The sequence below is a fragment of the Neofelis nebulosa genome, chromosome 18 (genome assembly GCF_028018385.1).
Source record: "Neofelis nebulosa isolate mNeoNeb1 chromosome 18, mNeoNeb1.pri, whole genome shotgun sequence".
Lineage (NCBI taxonomy): Eukaryota > Metazoa > Chordata > Mammalia > Carnivora > Felidae > Neofelis > Neofelis nebulosa.
Genome location: NC_080799.1, coordinates 32,971,668 through 32,995,982, shown reverse-complemented (window position 1 = coordinate 32,995,982; position 24,315 = coordinate 32,971,668). Strand labels below are relative to the sequence as shown.

General features: G+C 43.6%; 1 protein-coding gene across 2 annotated transcripts in view; it reads left to right on the top strand.

Moving 5' to 3' along the window:
• Window positions 1-3,765: 3,765 nt before the first annotated feature.
• RRN3 (RRN3 homolog, RNA polymerase I transcription factor) overlaps window positions 3,766-24,315 on the top strand; it is a 31,787-nt gene continuing 11,237 nt past the window's right edge. The window contains exons 1-12 of one of the 2 annotated variants that reach the window (XM_058710911.1): window positions 3,766-3,910; window positions 5,196-5,301; window positions 6,078-6,134; window positions 12,191-12,280; window positions 12,392-12,521; window positions 12,945-13,004; window positions 13,586-13,649; window positions 14,464-14,533; window positions 18,594-18,692; window positions 20,572-20,664; window positions 21,950-22,088; window positions 23,734-23,864. In XM_058710911.1, coding sequence (XP_058566894.1) covers window positions 3,822-3,910; window positions 5,196-5,301; window positions 6,078-6,134; window positions 12,191-12,280; window positions 12,392-12,521; window positions 12,945-13,004; window positions 13,586-13,649; window positions 14,464-14,533; window positions 18,594-18,692; window positions 20,572-20,664; window positions 21,950-22,088; window positions 23,734-23,864 — 1,128 coding nt within the window. In that variant the 5' untranslated portion in view covers window positions 3,766-3,821. The remainder of the gene's footprint in view (window positions 3,911-5,195; window positions 5,302-6,077; window positions 6,135-12,190; window positions 12,281-12,391; window positions 12,522-12,944; window positions 13,005-13,585; window positions 13,650-14,463; window positions 14,534-18,593; window positions 18,693-20,571; window positions 20,665-21,949; window positions 22,089-23,733; window positions 23,865-24,315) is intronic. The other variant, XM_058710910.1, reaches the window with a different exon arrangement.

The window sequence follows — 24,315 nt, the reverse complement described above, 5'->3', positions numbered from 1 at the left end:
TTCAGGTGGTATGATACTTTTGATCAAAACTCCCAAAAACTTTAGCTGTTTTATATTTCTTCCCCCTTTCTGTCCCATGCTTTGGTATTTCTGTATTATATTTCTATATTATAATTTCTATATTATATTTAAAATTTCTATTTTATATTTCTATATTACAATTTAAAATAATTAACTCAGGCTGAAAGACTATGCATGGCAGATATTTGGAAAAAAAGAATAACGGAAGTGAAGTAATCCAGCTAAGTAAAGTAAGCCAGTCACAGCCAGACAAATACTGTATGATTCCACTTCTATGACATTTCTCATATGACAGAATCAGATTCATAGAGACAGAAAGAATGGTGGTTGCTGGGGGGAGGGGAGAAGAGGAAGTTGTTTCAGAAGAGGCATCAAGTTTCAGATGAAAAGAATTCTGGACATAGTTGCACAGCATTGTGAATGTAGTTAACACTACTGGGCGCTATGCTTAGAAATGGTTAGGGGCGCCTGCGTGGGCCAGTCTGTTAAGCAGCCGACTCTTGATTTTGGCTCAGGTCATGATCTCACAGTTCCAGCTCCTTGTCTGGCACTTCGCTGACAGTGCACAGCCTGCTTGGGATTCTCTCTCTCCCTCTCTCTGCCTCTCCCCTGCTCAAGCACACGCGGGCTTTCTCTCAAAATAAATAAACTACCTCTCATCTGTAGCAAGTATTCATTGGAAGCCATTTGGTACACTATGACCTCACCTCTCTCGATTGAGTTAGAGAAGGGCACTTGACTCAAACTTCCTCAATGAGAAATTACTTTCTGTTGCCTTAAGACATCCATGTATCGTTAGTATCAAATTCTTTTCTGCTTAAGCCCTCTTCAGATAGTTTCTGTTACTTTCAGGCCAAGAAACTTTAACCAACAGAACTATTCTAGGGATGATTGTAAAATTCATCTCTAGGGGAAGGCTGCTCTTCTGAAAAACAGTTTAATGGGTCTTCTGGGTGTATGAAAGTAAAGCAAAAATTCATCCTGGAATGAAGAAGCTCAGAACAATTATGAACAAGTACAGTGCTCGGTGATGTATAAGAACAACTACATTGTGGGCAAGGCTGTCTTTACGTGCTGTGTGTTAATACTTGTTTGCCTTTCTGTTACTCATTTGGAGGTCCCTCCCTCCCTCCCTCCCTCCCTCCCTTCCAGAAGTAATCTCTATGCCCAATGTGGGGCTTGAACTCATGACCCTGAGATCAAGAGTCCCATGCTCTACTGACTGAGCCAGCCAGGTGCTCCAGCCTTTACCTTCTTAGATTAGAGCTGGAGACCAAAAGAGATGGGACTCTAGGGAAGGCAAGACTGGATAAAAAAGGCAAGATGAGTTGCCCCATGGAAGAGGGTAACTGGATTGAGAATCTTCAATGAAGAGACATGATCAAAGAACTCCCAACAGTGAATTAAGCTGTTTAGTTTTCAGATTTTGCTTATATTATGATGAAGCTTCCGCTGAAAAATTTTTAACATGGAAGCTTAGTCTTCACTGTGCTTTGGGAAAATAAGGAAGGAGCTGTGCTCAAATTTAAGGAGATATTTCTGAGAATGTATATTGGCACAACCACTATGGAAAACTCAACATGTCTTATATGCCCTCTAAGCCAACAATTCTACTTTGGAAAAATTTTCACACACATGATTCAAGAGACTGTAGAAGCATATTCACAGCAATGCACATAATTGGGGGGGGGGAGGAAAAAATAATCTAAATGTTGGTGATAGGAAAATGGAAGTATAAATTGTGGGATATTCATATAATGGATGAATGCTACATGGCAAGAAACAACTAATATAACAGGAATGGGATGAACCAGTAGAAGGTATAATGCAGAATGGAGATAATTTTATGATGGAAAGACAAGCAAAAGCATATATTTAGTTTAGGAATACACACACACACATACTATATATATATATATATATATATATATATATATATATATATAGTAATTACCTAAAGAAAAGTTGAAATGGTTTAAAAAAGTTAGGATAGTAATTATCTTTAGGAGGAAGCAGGGAGAAGGTGGGACCTGGGAGGAGCACACAGGAAGCTTCCATAGTAAGGGTTAATGTTCTGTTTCATAAATTGGGTGGTACGTTCATTCACAGGTATTTATTTTATTATGTTTTATAACTTAGATTAACTATATTCTCTCTCTCTCTTTTTTTAAGTTTATTTTGAGAAAGAGAGTGCACAAGCAGGGGAGGGGAACAGAGAGAGGGAGAGAGAATCCCAAGCAGGCTTGGCGCTGTCAGGATGGAGCCTGACGCGGCACTTGAACTCATGAACCATGAGTTCATGACCTGAACTGAAATCAAGAGTGGGACGCTTAACCCACTGAGCCACCCGGGAGCTCTTAACTTACACTCTTTCGTGCATGTCAGACTTGAAAAAAATGAAAGGATGAGTAATTGTCAAATTGCTTGGCGGTGCAGAGTTAAACTTCTGACAGTGTATGAGAGTTCCAACGAATTGTGATTTTTTTTTTCCCCCTCAGCTTTGGGGATGGAGGGGAAGAGATTCCCACTTCAACGGCTGTCTTGAGGGATCTTTGTGAGCTAGGGTACAATTTCCCCTGCTCTCAGGACACTGAAAATCTCTGCCCAACATTCTGAAGGAACCCTAAACCAGTGGGGTAAGAAATGGTGGTGCCTTATAGAGTTGGCAGAGAGTTACTTATTTTACACTGTTGCAAAATCGAACAGTGCTTTATATGTAACAAGTCGCTGTAGCTGGCTTAATGTCCTTTTGATAATTCTATACAGTTTCCAAAGGTTGCAACATTTTCCATTCTTAGAAACTAAGGGGAGGGGCTCCCTCTGCTTCCTTACCCCCCACCGTGCCTTGGGCCCTGCCCTTCCCTATACTAAAAGACCCTTACCTGCTTGCAGCAGGTCTGGCGGACCCCTGGACCTCCCTTAAAAATGTAAGTTCAGTGGCTCCTGGGTTGCTCATTGGGTTAAGCTACTGAGGACCCTGGATTTCAGCTCAGGTCATGATCTCATAGCTTGCAGGATGGAGCCCGGCGTCGGGCTCTGCACTGGCGGTGCAGTGCCTGCTTGGGATTCTCACTTCCTCTCCTCTCTCTGCCCCTTCCCTACTCATGCTTTCTATCTCTGTGTCTCAAAATTAATGAATAAATAAAAAAAAAATTAAGTTCAAGGACTAACGCCTCTTGAAAACTGACTCCTCTCTGATTTCAGCTCTGAGATTTCTGGGTAAATCGCTCCGTCAAACCTCAGTTTCCGCAAAGATAAGATTAGTTCCAAAGTCTGTGAGGATAGCGCAGAGGGTATAGAACCCTCCCCCCCCCCCCCCCCCCACTAGATGCTGGGTGGAGCAGCCTAGTTCGAATCCCGGCTGCCCCTTGTCTCTGCGTGCTGGTGTTAACCAGAGCTTTGGTTTCTTCAGTTTGACTAAGGGATGCTTTGACTCCAAAAAGATAATACTCGTGGCACCCGACCAGTAGAGGTCCACTAACGGTCCCTGCCCTTCCTTGGGGACCCTCAGGGCTGGCCGGAGCTGCCAAGGATCTCTCTTCTCGCAGCGCCTTGGCCGCTCTCACAGCCGCACCTGGCAAGGCGGGGAAAGTCCTCCAACTGAGAGGAGGGGCCTGGAGGCAGGGCAGGGAGGAGAAAGCTTCGGCGGCGCTCTAGCCCGCCGGGATCACGGAGCGGTCCCATGGCGCTCCTGATTGGCTGAAGGCCGCCGCTCGCGCGCACGTCTTCCGGGCCACAGGGGCGGCTAGAAGGCCCACGACTTCCGGGGAGAGGCGCAGTCGTCGCGCTTGTCGGGCCCAATGGCGGCCCCGCTGCTTCACACGCGGTTGCCGGGAGATGCGGCAGCCTCAGCGTCTGCAGTCAAGACGCTGGGGGCGTCGAGGACCGGGTGAGAGTCCGGGACGCTTCCTTCTGAGCATCTGGGGCCAAAGCTCAGGATCGGGGTTAGGAAAGCGAATGTGACAGGGCCTGGGGCAGAGCTGAAGGGAGTCATGGGAGCAACGGTAGAGGGTCATCTCAAGTTCTCGAGAGTGAGCCCGTGCCTTTAAGTGGGTAGTAAAGGTGGGAGAGAAGCTGGGAAAATGCATCTGTTCTCCGTTCAAGGGTCTTTTCTCCCCAGTGGGCTCCCGCCTAGCGTCCCAGGCCTGGGTACTACCTCATTCCTCCCATTTCTTCACGTAGATTTGAAAAGAGTTCCCTGGGCTGTTTGAATCATCAGGCGAATGCTATCATTAATGGCAAACCGACTCTTAATTTTTTGTTGGTGTTTGAAATTTGTTTCCGCATACACGTTTTCTTAACAGTCTGTCTTCCACTTTTAAAGCCCCTAACCCCCATAAAACATTTTGGGGTTTGGCTTTGAGGGTCATTAGTAGGATACTGGTGTGGTCCCCCCCCCCCCCCCCCCCCCACTACTCTGCTCTATTTGAAGGAAGAAAACTTTGTAAAACACTTAGCATAGTATCATTTATGGTGTTTATTAAGCACCTGTACTCTGTGTTAGACCCTGGAGACAGTAGTCTATCAAAAGAGACAACATCTCTGCTCTCAACAGAGCTTACAATCTCAGGAGGGAAAGACCGTGAAGAGGCCAGTAAATAATGGAAAGGGATGGTTTCAGGCAGTGATGATCTGCCATGAAGAGGTAAAAAGGGGACCAGGAGAGAGAGGATGGGTACTTTAATCGTCTCTCTGACATTTGAGCTTCAGTTGGAGGGAAGACGAGAGTCCAGCTGTGTCCGTATCTGGAGAATGAGTGTTTCTGATAGCGAACAGCAAAAGAAATGGGAATCAGCGTGGCAAGTTTGAAGAATAGAAAGGACACTATGGTTGCAGTATGTTAAGTGGCTGGAGATGAGGTCACAGGTAGGCAGGGGCCAGACTAATGTAGGACCTTGAAGACCCGGACCGAGAGCTTGGATTTGTATTTTAAGTGAGGTGGGAAACCTTTGGAGAGTCTAACAGAGAGGGTAGGATAGGATGATGCAATTTTGGGGAAGATCGTTAGGTCATTGAACGAAGAACGTTGGAGGTTAGAGTGGAAGCAAGGAAGCCAGTTAGGAGGCTTTAGTGATAGTCCCACTGAATGATGTTGGCTCAGTAAACGTTGGCTCTTCTGATTTTTTCTTATTCTCTGCCCTGCGCGTAATAGTATGATTATCTTGGTTCTATAGACTTTCAGATATGCTCACGTTAGAGAATGATTTCTTCAACTCTCCTCCAAGAAAAACCGTTCGGTTTGGTGGGACTGTGACAGAAGTCTTGTTGAAATACAAAAAGGTAAGAGGAGATAACATGAGGTTTGGTGGCTTTTTGCCCCCTGCTTTAATTGAGATATAATTGACACAGGGAGGTTTGGTTTTGGTGGGTCAGGATACAGTTGTAGCCATTATACAACAGCCACGTAGACATAATAAAATGAATTTAGATATCGGTTTGAAGTCAGTTCTTTAATAACAGCATGATGTTGTCAGCTCAGATAACCTCTTTGCTGAGGTTTCATATCTTCAAATGTTCCATTTATGTAGCATCTTTAAAAAACTCTAGCAAGTGCTGGAATAAAAATCCTTAGGTCAGAGTGTTTTATTTCTGAAAGAATTACCTAAGCATTGCTTTGGGACAGTAAACCAGCTCTCCAAGAGGGGTTTGGTTTTTTGTTTGTTTTTGGTTTGGTTTTGTGATAGTTTAGAAGTGATTCTGTTAAATCTCAGCGATGGAGGGAAAATATAAATATTTGTTTTCATATATATAAGCATTTAAGTGCGAATACACAAATGGATGGTATCTTGTATCGAATGTGATCGTCAAATGTCAGGACGCAAGTAGATCTGAATGTGAACAGCTTTTTAGTAGTCATTTTCTTTTTTTCCAAACTGTCCAGCTCCACTAACATGAGTTTTTAAATGTTTGTAGTTACAATTTTATAATCCACAATTGATGTGTGAGTGTTACGCTGTTCCTTTTGTAAGAATTAAAAGTCCTGCTCTTGATTTTTAATAGCAAACTGAAGCAAGCAAAACTACTTTTTTTTTTTTTTTTTTTTGGTCCTTGTTTAGGGTGAAACAAATGACTTTGAGTTGTTGAAGAACCAGCTGTCAGATCCAGACATAAAGGTAATTAATTTAGGGGCGCCTGGGTGGCGCAGTCGGTTAAGCGTCCGACTTCAGCCAGGTCACGATCTCGCGGTCCGTGAGTTCGAGCCCCGCGTCAGGCTCTGGGCTGATGGCTCGGAGCCTGGAGCCTGTTTCTGATTCTGTGTCTCCCTCTCTCTCTGCCCCTCCCCCGTTCATGCTCTGTCTCTCTCTGTCCCAAAAAAAAAAAAAAAAAAAAATGTTGAAAAAAAAAGGTAATTAATTTATGTTTGATCATTAGCAAAGTTCTTGCCATTTTGCATGGATTTAATTTGCGCGTTTGGTCCTATTCCATCCTCTAGAACTGGCTCTCTGTGTGATCCTCACTTTAATGCAGTGGTTCTCAACCAAGAGCACTTTTGCTCTTGGCACTTTTGGTGATGAACTGGAGACATTTTTGGTTGTCACATCTGGGGGGAGGGAGTGGGTACAACTGGCATCTAGGGAGTGGGTGACAGGGATGCCACTGAAACATCCAGCACTGAATGCACAGAGCAGCCCTCCACAACAAGGAATTATCAAGTCCTAAATGTTGGTAGTCCTCAGGTTGAGAATCCCTGCTTTATCTTTCCTTTCTTATTTTTTTTAATGTTTATTTTTGAGGTAGAGGGAGAGACAGACAGAGTGAGAGTGAGGAGCAGAGAGGGAGGGAGACACAGAATCCGAAGCAGGCTCCAGGATCTGTGCTGAGCCGTCAGCACAGAGCCTGATGTGGGGCTCGAACTCCTGAATCGTGAGATCATGACCCGAGCTGAAGTCGGAGCTCAACCGGCTGAGCCCCCGGGGCCCGTCTTTCCTGGAGCCTCTTTCCTCTGTGCCGCATGCAGTTCTCACATCTCTCCGCTGCTACAACAAGAAGAAAAGATGACTTACCTTTCAAGCAACTGCTCTTTTTAGCGTCTTTGCAGATGGTGCAAGAAGTTCAAGAGGTGCCCCTTTCTAAATACATACCTGTCATCTCGTCACAAGTCAGGAAATTTCATTTCCCTTTTCTTCCCTTCTTGCCCAGTTTTGGGAAGAATGGCCATGGTAGTCAGATTGCCTGGGATAAAATCCTTCCTCTGTGGTCGCCCAGTGTGTGATCTTGGGCAGCTTGTTTAACTCACTGCCTGTGTTTCTCATCTTTATAAAGTCAGGAAAACAATAGAGGTATTTTAAGTGCAGATGTTTTAGAGGATCCAGTGAGTTAATACACGAGAATCACTTGGAACAGCCCCTGACACAAAGGGCTTTGTGGTTGTTAACTGTTCCTGGTGACAGCTCAGACTTTCTCACTGCTCATGCGTGTTTTAATCCCCTGTGAGATCCGCTGCGGTGATTACTGTGACCTATTACTAGTGGTTTCTTCCCTGCTCATTTCAGTGGACTTTTTTTCAAGCCTCATACTAATTCCTTGTAGCAGTTGACACTGTTGGCTGCCCACTTTTTTGTTGTTGTTAGGTTTTATTTGTTTCTATTGAAAGAGAGAGAAAGAGGGAAGGGTGGGACGGGGGCGGGGAGAGAATCCCAAGCGGGCCGACCGAACTGTCAGCTTGGAGGCCAGCGTGGGGCGCGAACTCACGAACCGCATGTTCATGCTCTAAGCTGAAATCAAGAGTTGGATGTCTAACCGACTGAGCCACCCAGGCCCCTTCGGTTGCCCACTTCTTAAATTTCCTTTGGTTTCTAGGATCTTGCGGTCTTCTTATCACTTCTGTCCAATCATTCATGTGATGGGTTCTTAAATTTGGTGTTGATTAGGTTTCCAAACTTGACCCTTTCCTCATTCTAAAGATTCTTCCTGTGTGATCTCCTTAGGCCCTTTAGGCTTTGGAATTTACCTTTGTCCTCATAACTTCCAAATTTGTATCCAGAGCTCAGAATGCTCTTGTGGGCCCTAGACTGGTTTTTTAACTGCCAGCCCATAAGTAACACTGATGCCCCAAACTTAGCATTTTCTCTCTCCCAAACCCATTCCTCTGCAACCTTCTTGATGTGCTTAACCGATTTACTGCTTACCTAATTTTTGAGCGAGGAACCTTGGGGGCTTTCTCACCCCTTGTATCCATTGATTTACCAGGGCCTTTGGGGAAAAAAAATATCCTTAAAGGCTTCTTGCATTGTTGGTGCTTTTTTGTCTGGATTCTTCCCTTAATTCCTTTAGCTTACCTAGGTTCCACTTCTCCTCTATGTCACATTACCCCTCACCCCCACCTCCACCCCCCACCAATTTTACCCTCCCCAGTGCAGCCCAAGGCATCTCTGAAATAGGGCACCATCCTGCCAGAAAACTTCATGCCTTTTTCACACAGAACCAGCTTCTTAGCATGGTCTGCAACATTGTTTCTGTGTTCATTCCTCACTAGATACTTTATTCCATGAATTTGCCTCTTTTCAGCTTTTTTTTTTTTTTCAACGTTTTTTTTTTTTTTTTTTTTTTTTTTTTTATTTATTTTTGGACAGAGAGAGACAGAGCATGAACGGGGGAGGGGCAGAGAGAGAGGGAGACACAGAATCGGAAACAGGCTCCAGGCTCCGAGCCATCAGCCCAGAGCCTGACGCGGGGCTCGAACTCACGGACCGCGAGATCGTGACCTGGCTGAAGTCGGACGCTTAACCGACTGCGCCACCCAGGCGCCCCAGCCTCTTTTCAGCTTTTTAAAATTTAATTAAATTAATTAATTTAGGTAATCTCTACAACTCACGTGGAGCATTCTTTTCATCTTTATCTCTTTGCATGTGCCTTTTCTTCGTGGCTGGGAGAGGTCCTCTGTATCTGCTTTATTTGCTATCTATTTGAGCATGGGCTCTGGCTACATGGCCTCCCCTCCCATGCTGGCTTTGTGGCTGAGGGCAGATTTACTGCACTTCCGTGCCTCAGTGCCCCCATCTGTAAGATGGGAACCAGTGGTGTCACGTACTCGGGGAATGGTTGTAAGGATTAAATGAGTTAGTATGTGTTAAAATCTTAGAATAGTACCTGGCACGGTGATTACTATGTTAGTGTTCACTGTTGTTATTGCTTTACCTACTAAACTCCTACTCTTTAAGATCCAGCTGAAGTGTCCTCTTTACTGGAATTTTCCTTGGTTCTCTCTAAGCACATAGGTGTTGGTTCGCTCCATTTCCCACCCTTCTAATAGATCTTTCTAGTTACAAATCTGACTTACAAGGACTTCCGTCATTTATCTGGCCCCTCCTCGATTCCCAGATTTATCTGTTGGCTTGCTTACCATCTACTCCAGCCATAGCTGTACTATTGGTTTTCTGAATACGTGCTTGTCCCTCTGTGAGGATGTAGCTACCAGAGACCGACAGCAGAAGTGGCGCTGTCTCAAGCTTTCCCTTATCCTCGTGTTCTTCTGTAGGTTCCAGGGGCCATTTTCTTTGTGTCCCGCTGTAATTTTTTTACCAGCACTTCTTGGTGTCTTGGCATACTAAGAAATGCATCAGTTGTGTCTATGTTAGTTCAGAGAGTGTTGGAAGCAATTTGCTTCTAATAATGGTTCAGTACTAAAGCACCAAGGACTGTGATTAGGTTACTTAAGAAAATGGAGCTTTTTAAATGTTATCTTTATAATTTTTTTGCACTTTGTGTGTGTGTGTGTGTGTGTGTGTGTGTGTGTGTGTGTGTGTGGAACAGGGATAGGATAGAGTTCATGTATTTTTATTTGCACCTAACTTAGTTTGTCTTCACTGCCTCAGACCTTGGTGAGCCACCATTAACTTATCCTTAATGGTGGTGGACATATGAAATTACCATAGTGCAAGCGAGTTGTGATTTATGTTATTTTACTGCCAGCTTACTTGGGGTTTCATCAGGAAATAGTCTCAATGAAGTTCGTCACAAATAGCACATGGAAAGCAGTCAATGGTGGGATGAAGGTGGGGAAGAGGTGGTGAGCTCCTGAGTGGAGCAAGGGATTGTGGGACAGGGGATGGAGCATAGGCCGTGACCCAGACAGATAGGTTTAAACCTGGTTCTTTATTAGCTTCTTTTTAAAAAATTTTTTAACATTTATTTATTATTATTGAGAGACAGAGATAACACAAGAGCGTGAGCAGGGGAGGGTGGGGGGACAGAATCTGAAGCAGGCTCCAGGCTCTGAGCTGTCTGCACAGAGCCAGACGTGGGGCTTGGACTAACAAGCTTCAAGATCATGACCTGAGCCGAAGTCAGTCGCCTAACAAACTGAGGCACCCAGGCGCCCCTCTTTATTAGCTTCTTGAATGGGCAGGTTGCTTATTCATTTCTTAGTCTCGGCTTCCTCAACTATAAAATGGGGATACCAGGAGTCCATTTTCAGCATTGTTAGGATTAGTAAAAGATGCAGACACATGGTATTGAGCACCGTGCCTGGTGCCTGGCATCTTCCTGCTGAACGATACTTTCTGTCAGTATCAGTCTGTAACAGCAGGTACAGCCCTGTCTGTTGATGGTTTATCACTGTAGGTACAATATTGTCTGTAAAAATCTATCACTAGAAGTGGGGCACTTGGGTGGCTCAGTCAGGTCATGATCTTGTGGTCTGTAGGTTCGAGCCCCCTTTGGGTTCTGTGCTGACAGCTCAGAGCCTGGAGCCTGCCTCGGATTCTGTGTCTCCCTCTCTCTGCCCCTCCTTCGCTTGCTCATAATTACTGTAAGTACAGTACTGTCTATTAACAGTCTACTGTTACGGTTATAACGCATTGCTTTTGTGTATTTGTATGTCCGTTTCTCGGGTGGAGTCTTTATTTTTTTTTAACTTTTAATGTTTATTTTTGAGTGAGAGCACGTGAACAGGGGAGGGACAGAGAGATAGGGAGACACAGAATCCGAAGCAGGCTTCAGGCTCCAGGCTTAGAGCTATCAGCACAGAGCCCATTGCAGGGCTCACTCCCATGAACTGTGAGATCATGACCTGAGCCAAAGTCAGATGCTTAACTGACAGCTACCTAGGTGCCCCTTTTGTGTTGAGTCTTAATCAGCATTAACCATTTCTTTCAAAATTGGAGGGTCTTAGTTTTTTATGTATGTTGTGTGTATGTGTTAATACAAACAATATATTTATATGTATATATTTAATTTATTATTTTTATTATGTTTTTAGAGAGCGGGGGCAGGGTGCAAGTGAGCAAGGGGCAGAGAGAGAGAGAGAGAGAGAGAGAAAGGGAATCCTATGAGGTGCAAAGTGGGAGAGAGAGAAGCGGGGCTTACCCAAAGTAGGGCTCGAATTCACCAGAAGTGGGGCTTGAGCTCACCTGATGCAGGGCTCAAACTCACAAACCATGAGATCATGACCTGAGCTAAAGTCCGATGCTTAACCCAGTGAACCATTCTTGTGCCCTAAAGCTTTTTATTTTTATTTTTAATTTTTATTTTTATTTATTATTTTAAGTAGGCTTTATGCCCAACATGGGGCTTGAACTCACAACGTTGAGATCAAGAGTTGCATGTTCTACCAACTGAGCCGGCCAGGTGTCCTTATAGTTGATATTTTATATTTATCTAACTGATAGCATATTTTATACATGGCTTGTTTTCTTTTTATTTAGAGATTTTTCCCATGTCACTAAAAGTTACTATGAACAGGAATTTTATTGCCTGAAAAATATTTTATGATGTACTGGAGCCATCATTTTTATATAGCACATCTTTTTTTTTAAGTTTATTACTTATTTTGGGAGAGAGCGTGTGTGCAGGTAGCGGAGGGGTAGAGAGAGAGGGAGAGAGAGAGAATCTCAAGCAGGCTCCATGCTGTCAGCACAGAGTCAACAGGGGGGGCTCGATCCCACAAACTGTGAGATCATGACCTGAGCCGAAATCAAGAGCCAGACACTTATCTGACTGAGCCACGAATGCATCCCTGCGTTACTTTTTAAAATCAGAAAATGTAATGTTCTTTTGTTTTGATACAAATTAAGACATTTTCATTCCAGTTTTGGCTTTAGTGCAAGTTTGTGACTTTTTTCTCCTAATTTAAATACTATTGGTAGATGTCTAGTGCAAGGTAGGTGTTACCTCCAGTTATTTTAGAGGATTTGTGATTTTGAAAGCGCTTTTCTTTGTTTGCCTTAAGGATGACCAGATCATTAACTGGCTGTTAGAATTCCGTTCTTCCATCATGTACTTGACTAAAGACTTTGAGCAGCTTATCAATATATTATTGGTAAGTTTACCATTTATTTTACTGACTAGTATGTGATTTCAATACTCTGGAAACAGAATATGTTGTATCAGTAACATGTTTCTTTTATCTTTCTCTTCCTCCCACCTGTAGAGATTGCAGTGGTTAAACAGAAGTCAGACGGTGGTGGAGGAGTATTTGGCTTTTCTTGGTAATCTTGTATCAGCACAGACTGTCTTCCTTAGACCGTGTCTCGGCATGATTGTTTCTCATTTTGTACCTCGTAAGTGGTTCTTTGCTTTCTTTGATTTTTCATTTTTTAAGTACCCTGTTACTAAAATACTTCTTGGAACACTGTGGGGATTGTGCCAACATGGAAAATTCTGAGCTGCATGTTAGCAGTTTTGGTGCATGTCTGTTCTCTATAATGATGTCTGTAGAAGCATCTGGATTTGTTGCTGTGTTTTTGTTTGTTTGTTTGTTTGTTTGTTTTATGGGTTGGAATTTACCTTAATGAAATTCTAATGGAGTCTTAGAACTCAGAAATTTTAGCTTTAACTGTAAAGTTACTTGACTTTTTTTTTTTGGCTGTAAATTTAATTATTGTACTAAGTTTGCACAGTGGAAAAAATCACTTTCTTGTGTAGCTGTTGATTGTTTAGGTCAGTGACAAAAAGAATAACGTATTTTGTTTTCCCTCACAAAGCACGAGTGGTCATTAAAGAAGGTGACGTAGATGTTTCGGATTCCGATGACGAAGATGATAGTAAGTATAAAGAAGATTAAAGCAAGGGACCTGCCTGTGTCTTAGAGAATGTGTGCTCAATGTTAAAACACTGGGTGAGGCCAGGAGCTGTTCTAATGGGTAGGCAGCAGCAAATGGCAACCTCCGATGGAATTTTTTTGTGACCTTCAGCGAGAACGTCTGATCAGCTGCCCTCAGTGCATTACTTATTTAACTAATCCACTTAGTCTGCAGTGATAGTTGGTGTTAGAGAAAAACCTTCCAAGTTAACATTTGGCTAGTAAATGTTTCAGTTTTGGTTAGCGGGTGTTTTTAGCTTAAAATACGTAACTTTTGGGGACGCCTGGGTGGCTCAGTCGTTTGGGCATCCGACTCTTGGGTTTCGGCTCAGGTCATGATCTCATGGTTCATGAGTTTGAGCCCCACATCGGGCTCCTCACTGACAGTGCGGAGCCTGCTTGGGATTCTATCTCTCCCTCTCCCTCTGCCCGTCCCCTCCCCCCCCGCCCCCCCAAAGTAAATACATAAACTTAAAAAAAATTTTGTAACTTCTCAGGTTTCAGTTTTATTGTTATGCTCATACTCTTCTTTTCTACTTGTAGATCTTCCTGCTACTTTTGACACCTGTCACAGAGCCTTGCAAATAATAGCAAGATATGTCCCATCGTGAGTATCCTGTTAATTTTTTTTTGAATCATGGTCTTGAAGTCTCAAGAAAATGATAACCAATTAGTAGAAAATTACTACGTTCATAGCATCAAAGCTCAGGTTTTATGCTACATGTTTCTGTAGGCTTTGTCAACATCACATTCTACAAAAAAACGGCATTATAGTTCTCTTCGTTGTCTTTAGTTGTTTAAATTATTTAAGAATTAGTAACTTAATTAGTATTATTTAAATTATTTAAAACTTGTACGCAGACTCTCTTCCAAAGTTTGTATAGTGGTGGTTGAAATTCTGCTTTTATCTTCAACAGATACTATGTCCAAAAATTTTCAGTGAGCAATCCCCGTGTCATGCCATATAAATAAAAATTGCAATTCCAGTATGGTTCATTACATACTAATTTTTTAAAAATTACAGTTTTAAGAGAAGCTTAGGTTTCTTTTGGGGGGAGTGGACTTCAAGTTCCCTTTGTAAGTTTATTATTTACTAACTTAAAAATTACCTAAGTTGATAATTTTTTCTTGTTTTTATGGGCACGCAGTGGGAAACGTTTTAAGTTTTAAACTGAAACTCTATTGCTTTTGTAGAACTAAGAATCCCCCTTTAACTTGCTGTTGATACCAAAGTTGATGGAAGGTTATATTCCCCTAAGTTATCATAGGTTTTCTCTGAAGCTATGCATTTAGCTTCCATTTACTTGAGATAGTTGATTATCATTTACCTTTTGCCTCCATATTTGCTCTTAGAATGGAAATGTTACCTTCCAAGAAAGTCCAGTCAACATGGATTGGTTGATTTCCTTTTGTTTTTTTAGGACACCGTGGTTTCTTATGCCAATATTGGTGGAAAAATTTCCATTTGTTCGAAAATCCGAGAGAACCTTGGTAAGAAATCTTTTCATGGGAGAAATAACGGAAAAGTTGTAAGTTACTTTTAGGTGATGTTATGTGTTTTTCTTACCAGTTGTCTTATACATTAAACGCAAGACTAAGAACCTGACTCAAATTCCTTTCTTAGGAACTGACTGTGGATCACCAATGCCTTTTTCCCTTATTTCTGTTTCTGAAACAGTCAAGGGCAGAGTCTGTTTCAGAAATATCTGGATAGGCTTAATGATTATACAGATAATAATTACTAGAAGGTAATAGTTTATGTATTACCAGTTATAAACATGCCTTATTTGAACATAAAGGCAGAAGTTTCTATGGATGAATTTTTAAGTTTTTGTGTAATATTTAGATGATCTGTGGTTTTCAGTAATGAATAGTGGTTTCCTTCTAAGCATAGCTTATTGTTTTCTAACTAAGGTATTATAAGGTATGCCTGGGTGGCTCAGTTGGTTAAATGTCTGACTTTTGATTTGTGGCTCAGGTCATGATCTTGTGGTCATGAGATCGAGCCCTGAGTGGGGCTCCACGCTAAGCATGGAGCCTGCTTGAGATTTTCTTTCTCCCTCCCCTGCTCACATGTGCACGTGCACACATGCTCTCTCTGTGAAAAATAGTATTCTAAGTATTAAATAAGGAGTTAATAAATTTTGCTAATGCTTGTGATAGTCACTTTCAAGTGGAATATTATAAACCTTGCATCTCTTACTAATATAGATAAATTCTCAACACAGTAGAAAACTGTGTTTAGCAGCATAAAAGGAGTATGCATTATGCCCACGTGAAATTTATCCTAGGAATTCATGGTTTATGTAATATTTGTTAAGATCAGTTAATATAATGACCATGTCAATAGAACAGATGATAGCGACCACATGATCATCTCACCTGATGCAGAAAGGCATTTGACAGACACTAAAACCTTTTCATGACAAAAACAGAAGGGGACTGTTTCAGCCTGAGAAAAGGCACCTATGAAAACTCACACAGGGGCGCCTGGGTGGCGCAGTCGGTTAAGCGGCCGACTTCAGCCAGGTCGCGATCTCGCGGTCCGTGAGTTCGAGCCCCGCGTCGGGCTCTGGGCCGATGGCTCGGAGCCTGGAGCCTGTTTCCGATTCTGTGTCTCCCTCTCTCTCTGCCCCTCCCCCGTTCATGCTCTGTCTCTCTCTGTCCCCAAAATAAATAAAAAACGTTGAAAAAAAAAAAATTAAAAAAAAAAAAAAAAAAAAAAGAAAACTCACACATAATATCCCACTCAATGGTGAACAATTGCAAGCTTTTCCTTATGATGAGGAACAAAACAAGGATGTCTGCTTTTGCCCCCTTTTAAAAAATTTTTGCTTATGTATTTATTTACTTTTATTTTTGAGAGAGAGAGAGAGAGACAGTGTGAGGGTGGGGGGAGGGGCAGAAAGAGAGAGGGAGAGAGAGAATCCTAAGCAGTCTCTGTGCTGGCAGCACAGAGCCCCATGTGGGGCTCAAGCTCACGAAATCGTAAGATCATGACCTGAGCCAAAACCAAGAGTTGGACATTTGACTGACTGAGCCACCCAGGTGCCTCAAAGTTTAATTTTGAGAGAGAGTGAGAGCATGAGAGGGGGAGGGACAGAGAGGTAGGGGGGTGGGGTGGAGAGAGAGATAATATCCCAAGCATGCTCCACACCAGAGCCCAACCCGGGGCTTGAACCCATGAACTGTGATATCATGACCTGAGCTGAAATCAAGAATCACATGCTCAACCGACAGAGCCACCCAGGAGCCCCTGTTTTTGCCATTTTTGTTCAGCGTGGACTGGAGGTTCTTGTAGCAAGGGAAGCTAGGCAAGAAAGGGAAAAGGCATCCAGATTGGAAAGAAGTAAAACTGTCTTTATTTGTGATGACATGATCTTAACATTTAGAAAAATCCTAAAGATTCCTCATGAGCACTATTAGAACTAAAGTGAGTTCAGCCTAGTTATAAAATGTAAGATCAGTACACACAAGCCATTTGTCCAAAGCAGTTTAATGGGGAAAAGAATGATCTCTTCCACAAATGGTTGTGGGACAAGTGGAAATCTACATGCAAAGAATGGGGTAGAGCAGAGCCCCCTGCTCTCCCATAAACAGAATGAACGAAAGACCTAAATGTAAGCTAAAAACAGCTCTCAGAAGAACACCTAGGTGAACATTTTTGTGACTTGAAATCAGGCAACAGTTTCTAGATAGGATGCCTGAAGCACAAGCAGCCACAGAAAACCAGACAAGTTGGATTTGATTAAAATTAAACATTTGTGTTTCTTTCATTGGACACCTTCAAGCAAGTGAAAATCAAACAGCGGGCTTGCAGATCACGAATTGTATCAAGGAGTATATTGAGAATATACGACGAACTGTTGGGGTGCCTGAGTGGCTCAGTCGGTTAAGTGTCTGGTTCTTGGTTCTGGCTCAGGTCATGATTTATTGAATTGTGAGTTTGAGCCCAGAGTGGGGTTCTGCACTGACTGTAGAGTCTGCTTGGGATTCTCTCTTTCCATCTCTCTCTGCCCCTCCCTTACTGGTGTTTGCTCTTTCTCTGAAAATAAATAAACTTAAAATAGAATATATAAAGAATTCTTAGTATTTCAATAATGAAAAGGCAAATAACCCAATTTAAAAATGGGCAAAAGATCTGAATGGATATTTCTCCAGAATCCAAGTACAAATGGTCAGTGAACATGTGAATCACTGGCTGTCAGGAAAACACAAGTCAAAACCTTTAGTAAAGAGATCTCATTTCATACCCGCTAGGATGGCAATACTCAGTGACAAGTCGTGGGGACGGGGAGAAGTCCGAACCTTCACCACATTGCTGGTGCGGGTGTAGACAGTAGGTGGTAGAACTGCTTTGGAAAACCATCTTGGCAGTTGCTTAGAAAGGTTAAACATTGCCACGTGACCCACCATTTCCGCTGAGAAGTGTCTGTCTGAGAGGAAAGAGACCATGTGTCTACACAGAGCTTTACGTGAATATTCAAAAGCAGCATTATTCATCATAGCCAAAATACAGAAATAAGCAAATGTTTATGGGCTGATGAATAAACAAGGGTTGTATTATGTCCATACAGTGGAATATTACTTGGCACTAAAACGGAGTGGTTTACTTGCTACAAAATGAGTGAACCTTGAAGGCATGCTAAAACACCACATAGTGTAAGATTCTACTGATGTGAAATATCTAGAATATAGGCAAATCCATAGAAAGTAGACTAGTGGTTACTTAGGGCTGGGGGGAGGTACATGACTGAAAGATACAGTGTTAGGGTGCCTGGGTGGCTCAGTCATTTAAGCAGCTGACCTTAGCTCAGGTCATGATCTCATGGCTCATAAGTTCAAGCCCCTGTCTACTGTCAGCACAGAATGCTCTTCAGATCCTCTGTCCCCCTCCCTGTCTGCCCTTCCCCCTGCACGTGTGCTTGCTCACTTTTTCCCTCTCACAAATAAATACACGTTAGACAAAAGATAGTGTTCCTTTTTAGGGTGATGAGAATGTTCTAAAATTGATTATGGGGACAGTTACACAAGTGAATATGCTAAAAAGTGTTGAATTGTACATTTTAAATGGATGATTTGTGTATGAATTTTATCTCAAACTTTTCTAAAGAAAACACTTGTAGAAGTGTACAGATCACAAATTTAGTTCACTGGAGGTGATTAGATTAATTATACTGAACATTGTATAGATAAACAGCATAGTTTCTGTGTTGCTGGATAGTCTTTTTTTCCTGTTTAATTGAAACTGAAGGTTGTGGGGTAGTTGGGTAGCTCAGTTAGTAAAATGCCCGGCTCTTGGTTTTGGCTCAGGTCATGATCTCGTGGTTTGTGGGTTCGAACCCATGTCGGTCTGTGCTGATTTCATGGAGCCTGCTTGGGATTCTCTGTCTTTCTCCCTCTCTCTCCCCCCACCCAGCTCCTCCCCTGCTTACGCTCTCTCTCTATCTTTCTCTTAAAAAGAAACTAAAGATCGTGTAATTGAGGTTTTGCTTACCTAATTACGAAACATTTATTCTCTGTTGAAATGTTTTGTCTTTTTATGTTTTAGGAATGTTATGTTCATAACTTGCTAAGGATTAGTGTATATTTTCCAACCTTGAGGCATGAAATTCTGGAGCTTGTGATTGAAAAGTTACTCAAGTTGGATGTAAGTATCTGGTAATCTGTTTTTCTCCTTGATTTGCGTTTGTTAAATATATATAGTAGTACGTGAAGCAGTAGTAGCAGCAATGGGGAAGAATCCACATTTCCACCTTTGATTCATTTCTTTGAATGTTTCTTAAACTTGATGGATGTGCTGGTGGTTGTAGACAGTTGCATCTCGTGGTTGGGGAACGAGGCATTAATTAGATGGTCATGCACACGTGAACGTACAGTCGTGGGGCACCCGGGTGGCTCAGTCGGTTAAGCGTCCAACTTCGGCTCAGGTCATGATCTCAAGGTTTGTGAGCTTGAGCCCCACGTCGGGTTCCGTGCTGACAACTCAGAGCCTGGAGCCTGCTTCGGATTCTGTGTCTCCCTCTGTCTCTGCCCCTCCTCTGCTCGTGCTCTGTCTCTGTCTCTCTCATAAATAAACGTTTAAAAAAAAAAAAAAAGTGCAGTTGCGGCAAATGCTATAAATGGAATACATGCATCGTTATGTGCTGGAGAACCTGATGTAAGTGAGGGGATCAGGAAGGCATTCCTAAGGAAGTAATGTTGAATTCTTTACACGCTTTTTTAAAAAGGCCTGCAGTGGAGTGCAGAGGGAATAAGTGACAGTGGTGGGTTCTAGTGGCATCGGGGAGGAAAGGTGAGAATTGGTCCTGGAGACTGGACCGGAAGTCGAGGGTAAGAGAAAGGTAGCTCTCTGTGGAATAGAGTGTGGCGTGGCCGTTAGTGGTAAGGAGGATGGTCAGGAGGAGGTCGGAAGAGGAAGGAGTTCCATATTTGGGTGGATCAGGGTGCGGCTGCGGAGCCAGGGGGAGAATACTCAGCAAGCAGTGGTGGCTGCAGGTAGGGGACTGGGAGCAAACCTGTGCGGTGATGCTGTTTAGGACAGGAGAGAGGGAGTGTGATCGGAAGTGGGCAGGAAACCGGGTACGGATACCCAGGGAGGATCTGGAAGCAGGCAGGGTTCACTCAGTAGGGTGAGCTGTGGTTGATATTTTTAAGTAAGGAGGATGAGCAAAACAAAAGTCCTTGGATTTGGTGATGAGGAGGTAGCCTGCTGCCGTGTCGCCGGAGGGGGCAGCTGCGTTTCAGGGGAAAGTGTGGATGGTTGGCAAGTGGGGCTGTCGGAGGCCTCGGTTGAGGGTGTGAGGAAGGGATGAGCGGGGCCCAGGGGAGACTTTAGGGTTGGGGAGACTGGAGGTTTGTGGCTGAGGAGCCGTGAGTGATGGAGGAGAGAGAGGTACTGTGGGGAGAACGAGGCCGCAACGGGGCAGGTCTGGGAGGGGCCGGAGGGTGGGCGGGCCAGTGCACTGCTTCCCGGGAGGTCCGCCTGTCTGGCCAACCGGGTATGTAATCTGTAAAGTCTTCCTCTCGTACGTACTAACGGAACATTTTAGAGTACATTTAGAAACGGGGTCCTGTATGATAGTAAAAAAGGCAGGACTTGAATGGTGTGTTAAACTAGGTATCTGAAGGGGCATATACCAAGATGAATATTCAGTCATTCAAATTTAACTCGCGTTTTTTATTTTCCTGCTCAGTTGATTGATGAGATGCTTTTATGTACGACACGTACGTAAATTGTGCGTAGTAAGAGTCGGAGTGAATGTTGAATTTGTTGAAGTTGATTTAGACCACACAACAGTTCCTGATAATTTTGTAGAATTATGTAGTGAAGGGGGTTTGATTTGTAGTCTTGGAAATTACTTCGGGGCCCAGGCCAGTGCATGGGTTTGCACCATACTTGTATATTGAATCACAGTGCTGGGTAGGGTGCTCAGGTGGACCCTTGAAAGTGTGTAAATCAGGTGGGTTTCCACTTCCCAGGTACTTTCAATGATTTTATTCTTTTCCACCCCTTTGCTTTAACGTAGGTGAACGCATCCCGGCAAGATATTGAGGATGCTGAAGAAGTAGCCGCTCAGACTGGCGGTGGGACAGATGCCCCAGAAGGACTCTTCAGCATGGTCAGTGCTTCCTAACGAAAGCACATGTGTGCAGGTCTTAATTCCACGGGGCGGGAGGCGATGGCTAATGGCTCCTCTTCTTCAAGGCTTTAGGTTAAAACAGTAGTTCACAGTTCAGCAAACTTGAAAAATGATTCTTTATTATTTTTTTTGCGGGAGAGAGAGTGCAAGTTGGGCAGGGGCAGAGAGAGGGAGAAAGAGAATCCAAAGCAGGCTCCACGCTCAGTGCAGAGCCTGACATGGGGGCTCCGTCTCTCGAACTGTGAGATCATGACCTGAGCCGAGATTAAGAGTTGGACGCTTAACCGACGGAGCCACACAGGCGTCCCAACAGTGATTCTTGAATGAGTAGCTGTTACCATGTTGCGTACTGTCCAGGAGAGTTCATTTCTTTCCATGGCTGTGAATTTGGGTGTGGTGAAGTATATTTCATTTTTATTCTTAACTTTGGGTCTTTCTGCTTTTTTTTTGTTTTTGCAAAGCACGTGTGTTTTTGAGGGAGTGGTAAATAGAAAAGTCCCAGTGTGATTTCTTTATTTTGTAAGTCTGTGCCTTAATGCAGTACCTCTCTGCCTGGGGCAGGGTTCACCGGAGGAGAGCCTGAGCAGGGGTGGGGGGGTGGGAGGGTGGAATTTAGGGACAAAGGGCAGGAGAAGGGACTACAAGGGAGAGTTCCAGCTATAGCATGATGACCCCAGGTCCCGGGAGCTCTGGAGCGGGAGTGGCACCATAGACTTGATTCCAGCTTGAAAGCAGGGAGATGGCCTCCTGTGACCTGTTGTCATCTGGTCATTCTGGACAGGGAGGGCAGGAGGGAGTGCGAGGGTGGTCCTCTGGAGAGGCTGTTGGCCACCAGTGCTCACAGCAGCTGGGGCAGGGGTGTCCTGTTCTGGGAGAGGAGCCCTGGGCACCAGCAGTGCCCAGCACAGTGCGTTCCAGGTGCTCGGGGAAAGCTGCACTGTTGGCACGGCCTTGGTTTGGGTGGGTCTTTGAGATGCGAGTCAGGCGGGGCTCTGAATCGGCTTCTAGTTTGAGTTCCTAGCCTTAGTGGTTCTGTGTCGTACTTCTGGTGGGGAGCTCCTGCCAAGAGGGGACCTATGTTTTTGCTTTACCTTTTTGGGGCTCTTGGCTGGTGTGTGACTCTTGATTTGGGGGTCGTGAGTTCGAGCCCCATGTTTAATGTAGAGATTACTTAAATAAATACAACTTAAAAAAGGGAAATGATCGTCTCTGAGAACTGTTTTTATTACAGTTTCTAATGTCAGTTTTTCCTTCGTCTTCAAAGGATGAGGACGAAGACCCTGGCGGTGAAACAAAGGCTGACGCACAAAGGCCCGATTGTATGGTGCATCCTGTAGCCGAGCGCCTGGACATCCTGCTCTCTTTGCTTCTGTCCTACATTAAGGACGTCTGCCATGTAGACGGTAACGACCTGCAGTAGTCATAGTAGTTCCTATGGAACCTGGCAGCGATAGACATCCTGTAAAAACTAGTGTTTTGAGGAGGACAAAAAGAGGGTTTAGAGAGATTAAGTTACCTGCCACTGTGACATAGCCTGAAAGTGGTGGGACTGGATTCAGGCTCGGCTGTGTTTCTCCTCGAAGCCGCCTGATCCTTTCAGTGACTGTCGCAGTCAAGGGTTAAAGTATGGAGTCTGCTCAGTGTTGGGTGGAGATCGGATCACACTCGAGCTGTTGAAGACACCTAAGGGCGTAGTCCATGTTGGCGCATGGTGCTTAGGGTCACGCGTTAGTTTGGAGACCTTGTGCCGTGTTGGGCCACACACGTGTCGGTGCTGTAGTGAACCAGTTGGTGCGCTTCTTGCTCTTCTGGAACTTTTCGTTTAGAGGCTTTGCCATCAAAACAGGATTCTTCCATTCAAGTGAAGATTCAAGAATGATTCCCAGAATGAATCTGAGTTGACTGTGTTATTTCTTTAATCTTTTGTTGTAAAGGTAATGCAGTTGAGAGAAAATTTGGAAAGGATTAAAGGAAAGGATTTAAAAAGGCAATTTAGTTTTATTTTGTTTAAGTCTTTATTTTTAAAGTTTATTTTGAGAGACCGAGACTGTGCACACACAAGTCGGGGACGGGCAGAGAGGGAAAGAGAGAATCCCGAGCAGCCTCCGTGCTGTCAGCGTGGAGTGAGATGTGGGGCTCAAACCCACGAACTGTGACATCATGACCTGAGTTGAAATCCAGCGTCAGATGCCCACCTAGATGCCCCCAAAAAGAAAACTTAAATGTTTGCATTTGTACTATTCAGAGAACCATTATTAACATGGTTTGTTTGTTTTTTTCTGTTAACTTGTGTGTATTTAGCAGTGTGTTTTTCAGTGGATTTGGGGGTTATGCTATATGCATTGTTTCATAATCTGCCCTGTTCACCTGTTGTGCGTTGTCTGAGGCCATTCACTGTTCTTCTAGGTTGCTGTTGATTGTATGGATTTAACTGGTATCATTCCACGCCCCCCCAACCCCCCTTTGCCATTATAAATGTGTAATGAACATTCTTGTATGTATATGTCCAGTTACCTGTTGGGTAAGTTCCTAGCAGTAGAATTAGGGGATCAAAGGGCTCCTGTCACATAAATAGTAAAATTGCCTTTTAGAAGGGCTTCATATTGGGGCGCCTGCATGGTTCAGTCAGTCTGACTCTTGGTTTTGGCTCAGGTCTTGGTCTCACAGTTCATAAGTTCGAGTCCCGCATTGGGCTCTGTGCTGACGGTACGGAACCTGCTTGGGATCCTCTTTCCTCCCCTTTCTGTCCCCTGCCCCCGCTTGCACATGCTCTCTTTCTCTCTCAAAATACGTAAATAGAACATTTAAAAAAAGGGGGCCTTCATATTTAGGGCATCACAGTAGCGTGTGAGATGAGGTTCTGCTTCATTGTCACTGCTGGATTATTACAGTTAAAAGAAAATCTGTGCAAAATAAAAATGGCATTTTGTTATAATCATAGCTTAATAGGTGACGTTCCTTAATGGTATTTTATTTTTAAAAATTTTGGGAAATGAAAGTGGTAGCTTAAAAAAAGTGTGAAGCTGAAATGGCAAATTTTCTCTCCAGGTAAGGTAGATAACAACAAAACAAAGGATTTATATCGAGATCTGATAACCATCTTTGACAAACTCCTGTTGCCCACTCACGCCTCCTGCCATGTACAGTTTTTCATGTTTTACCTCTGCAGCTTTAAATTGGTGAGTACTGGGGCACCATTAGCTTAGCTTAGTTTATTCCTGCCCATGATTTCCCCTTAAAAACTGGGGTGGAGGGGTAGGGAGGAGAGACACGAAGTATTTCTTTTCCTTGAGCTCACTTTACCAGTGCCCTTCATAAACTGGCTTGTTCTTTTTTAACATGTGGAAAGAGCCGGAAAGGGCAGAGGGCATTGCTGGCTGCTGCCAGCCAGCACCAGCCGGCTCAGCTCTGCCAAGTGCTCTGAAAGGGCCATTCCGCATTTGCTCCACTAGGCGGTGTCCTTGCCCTTAATTGGAGCCTCTGCTACTAAAATCCTCTGGGATATTTAACTGTTGTGTTTTCTCAGTTGATCCTAACTAGCCCCAAACAACTTCTAAACCCAGAATTTTAAATCTTCAGGCTTTGGCTTTTTGTTTTGGAAAAAAATGAAAACAGAGAAGATTCTTTCCT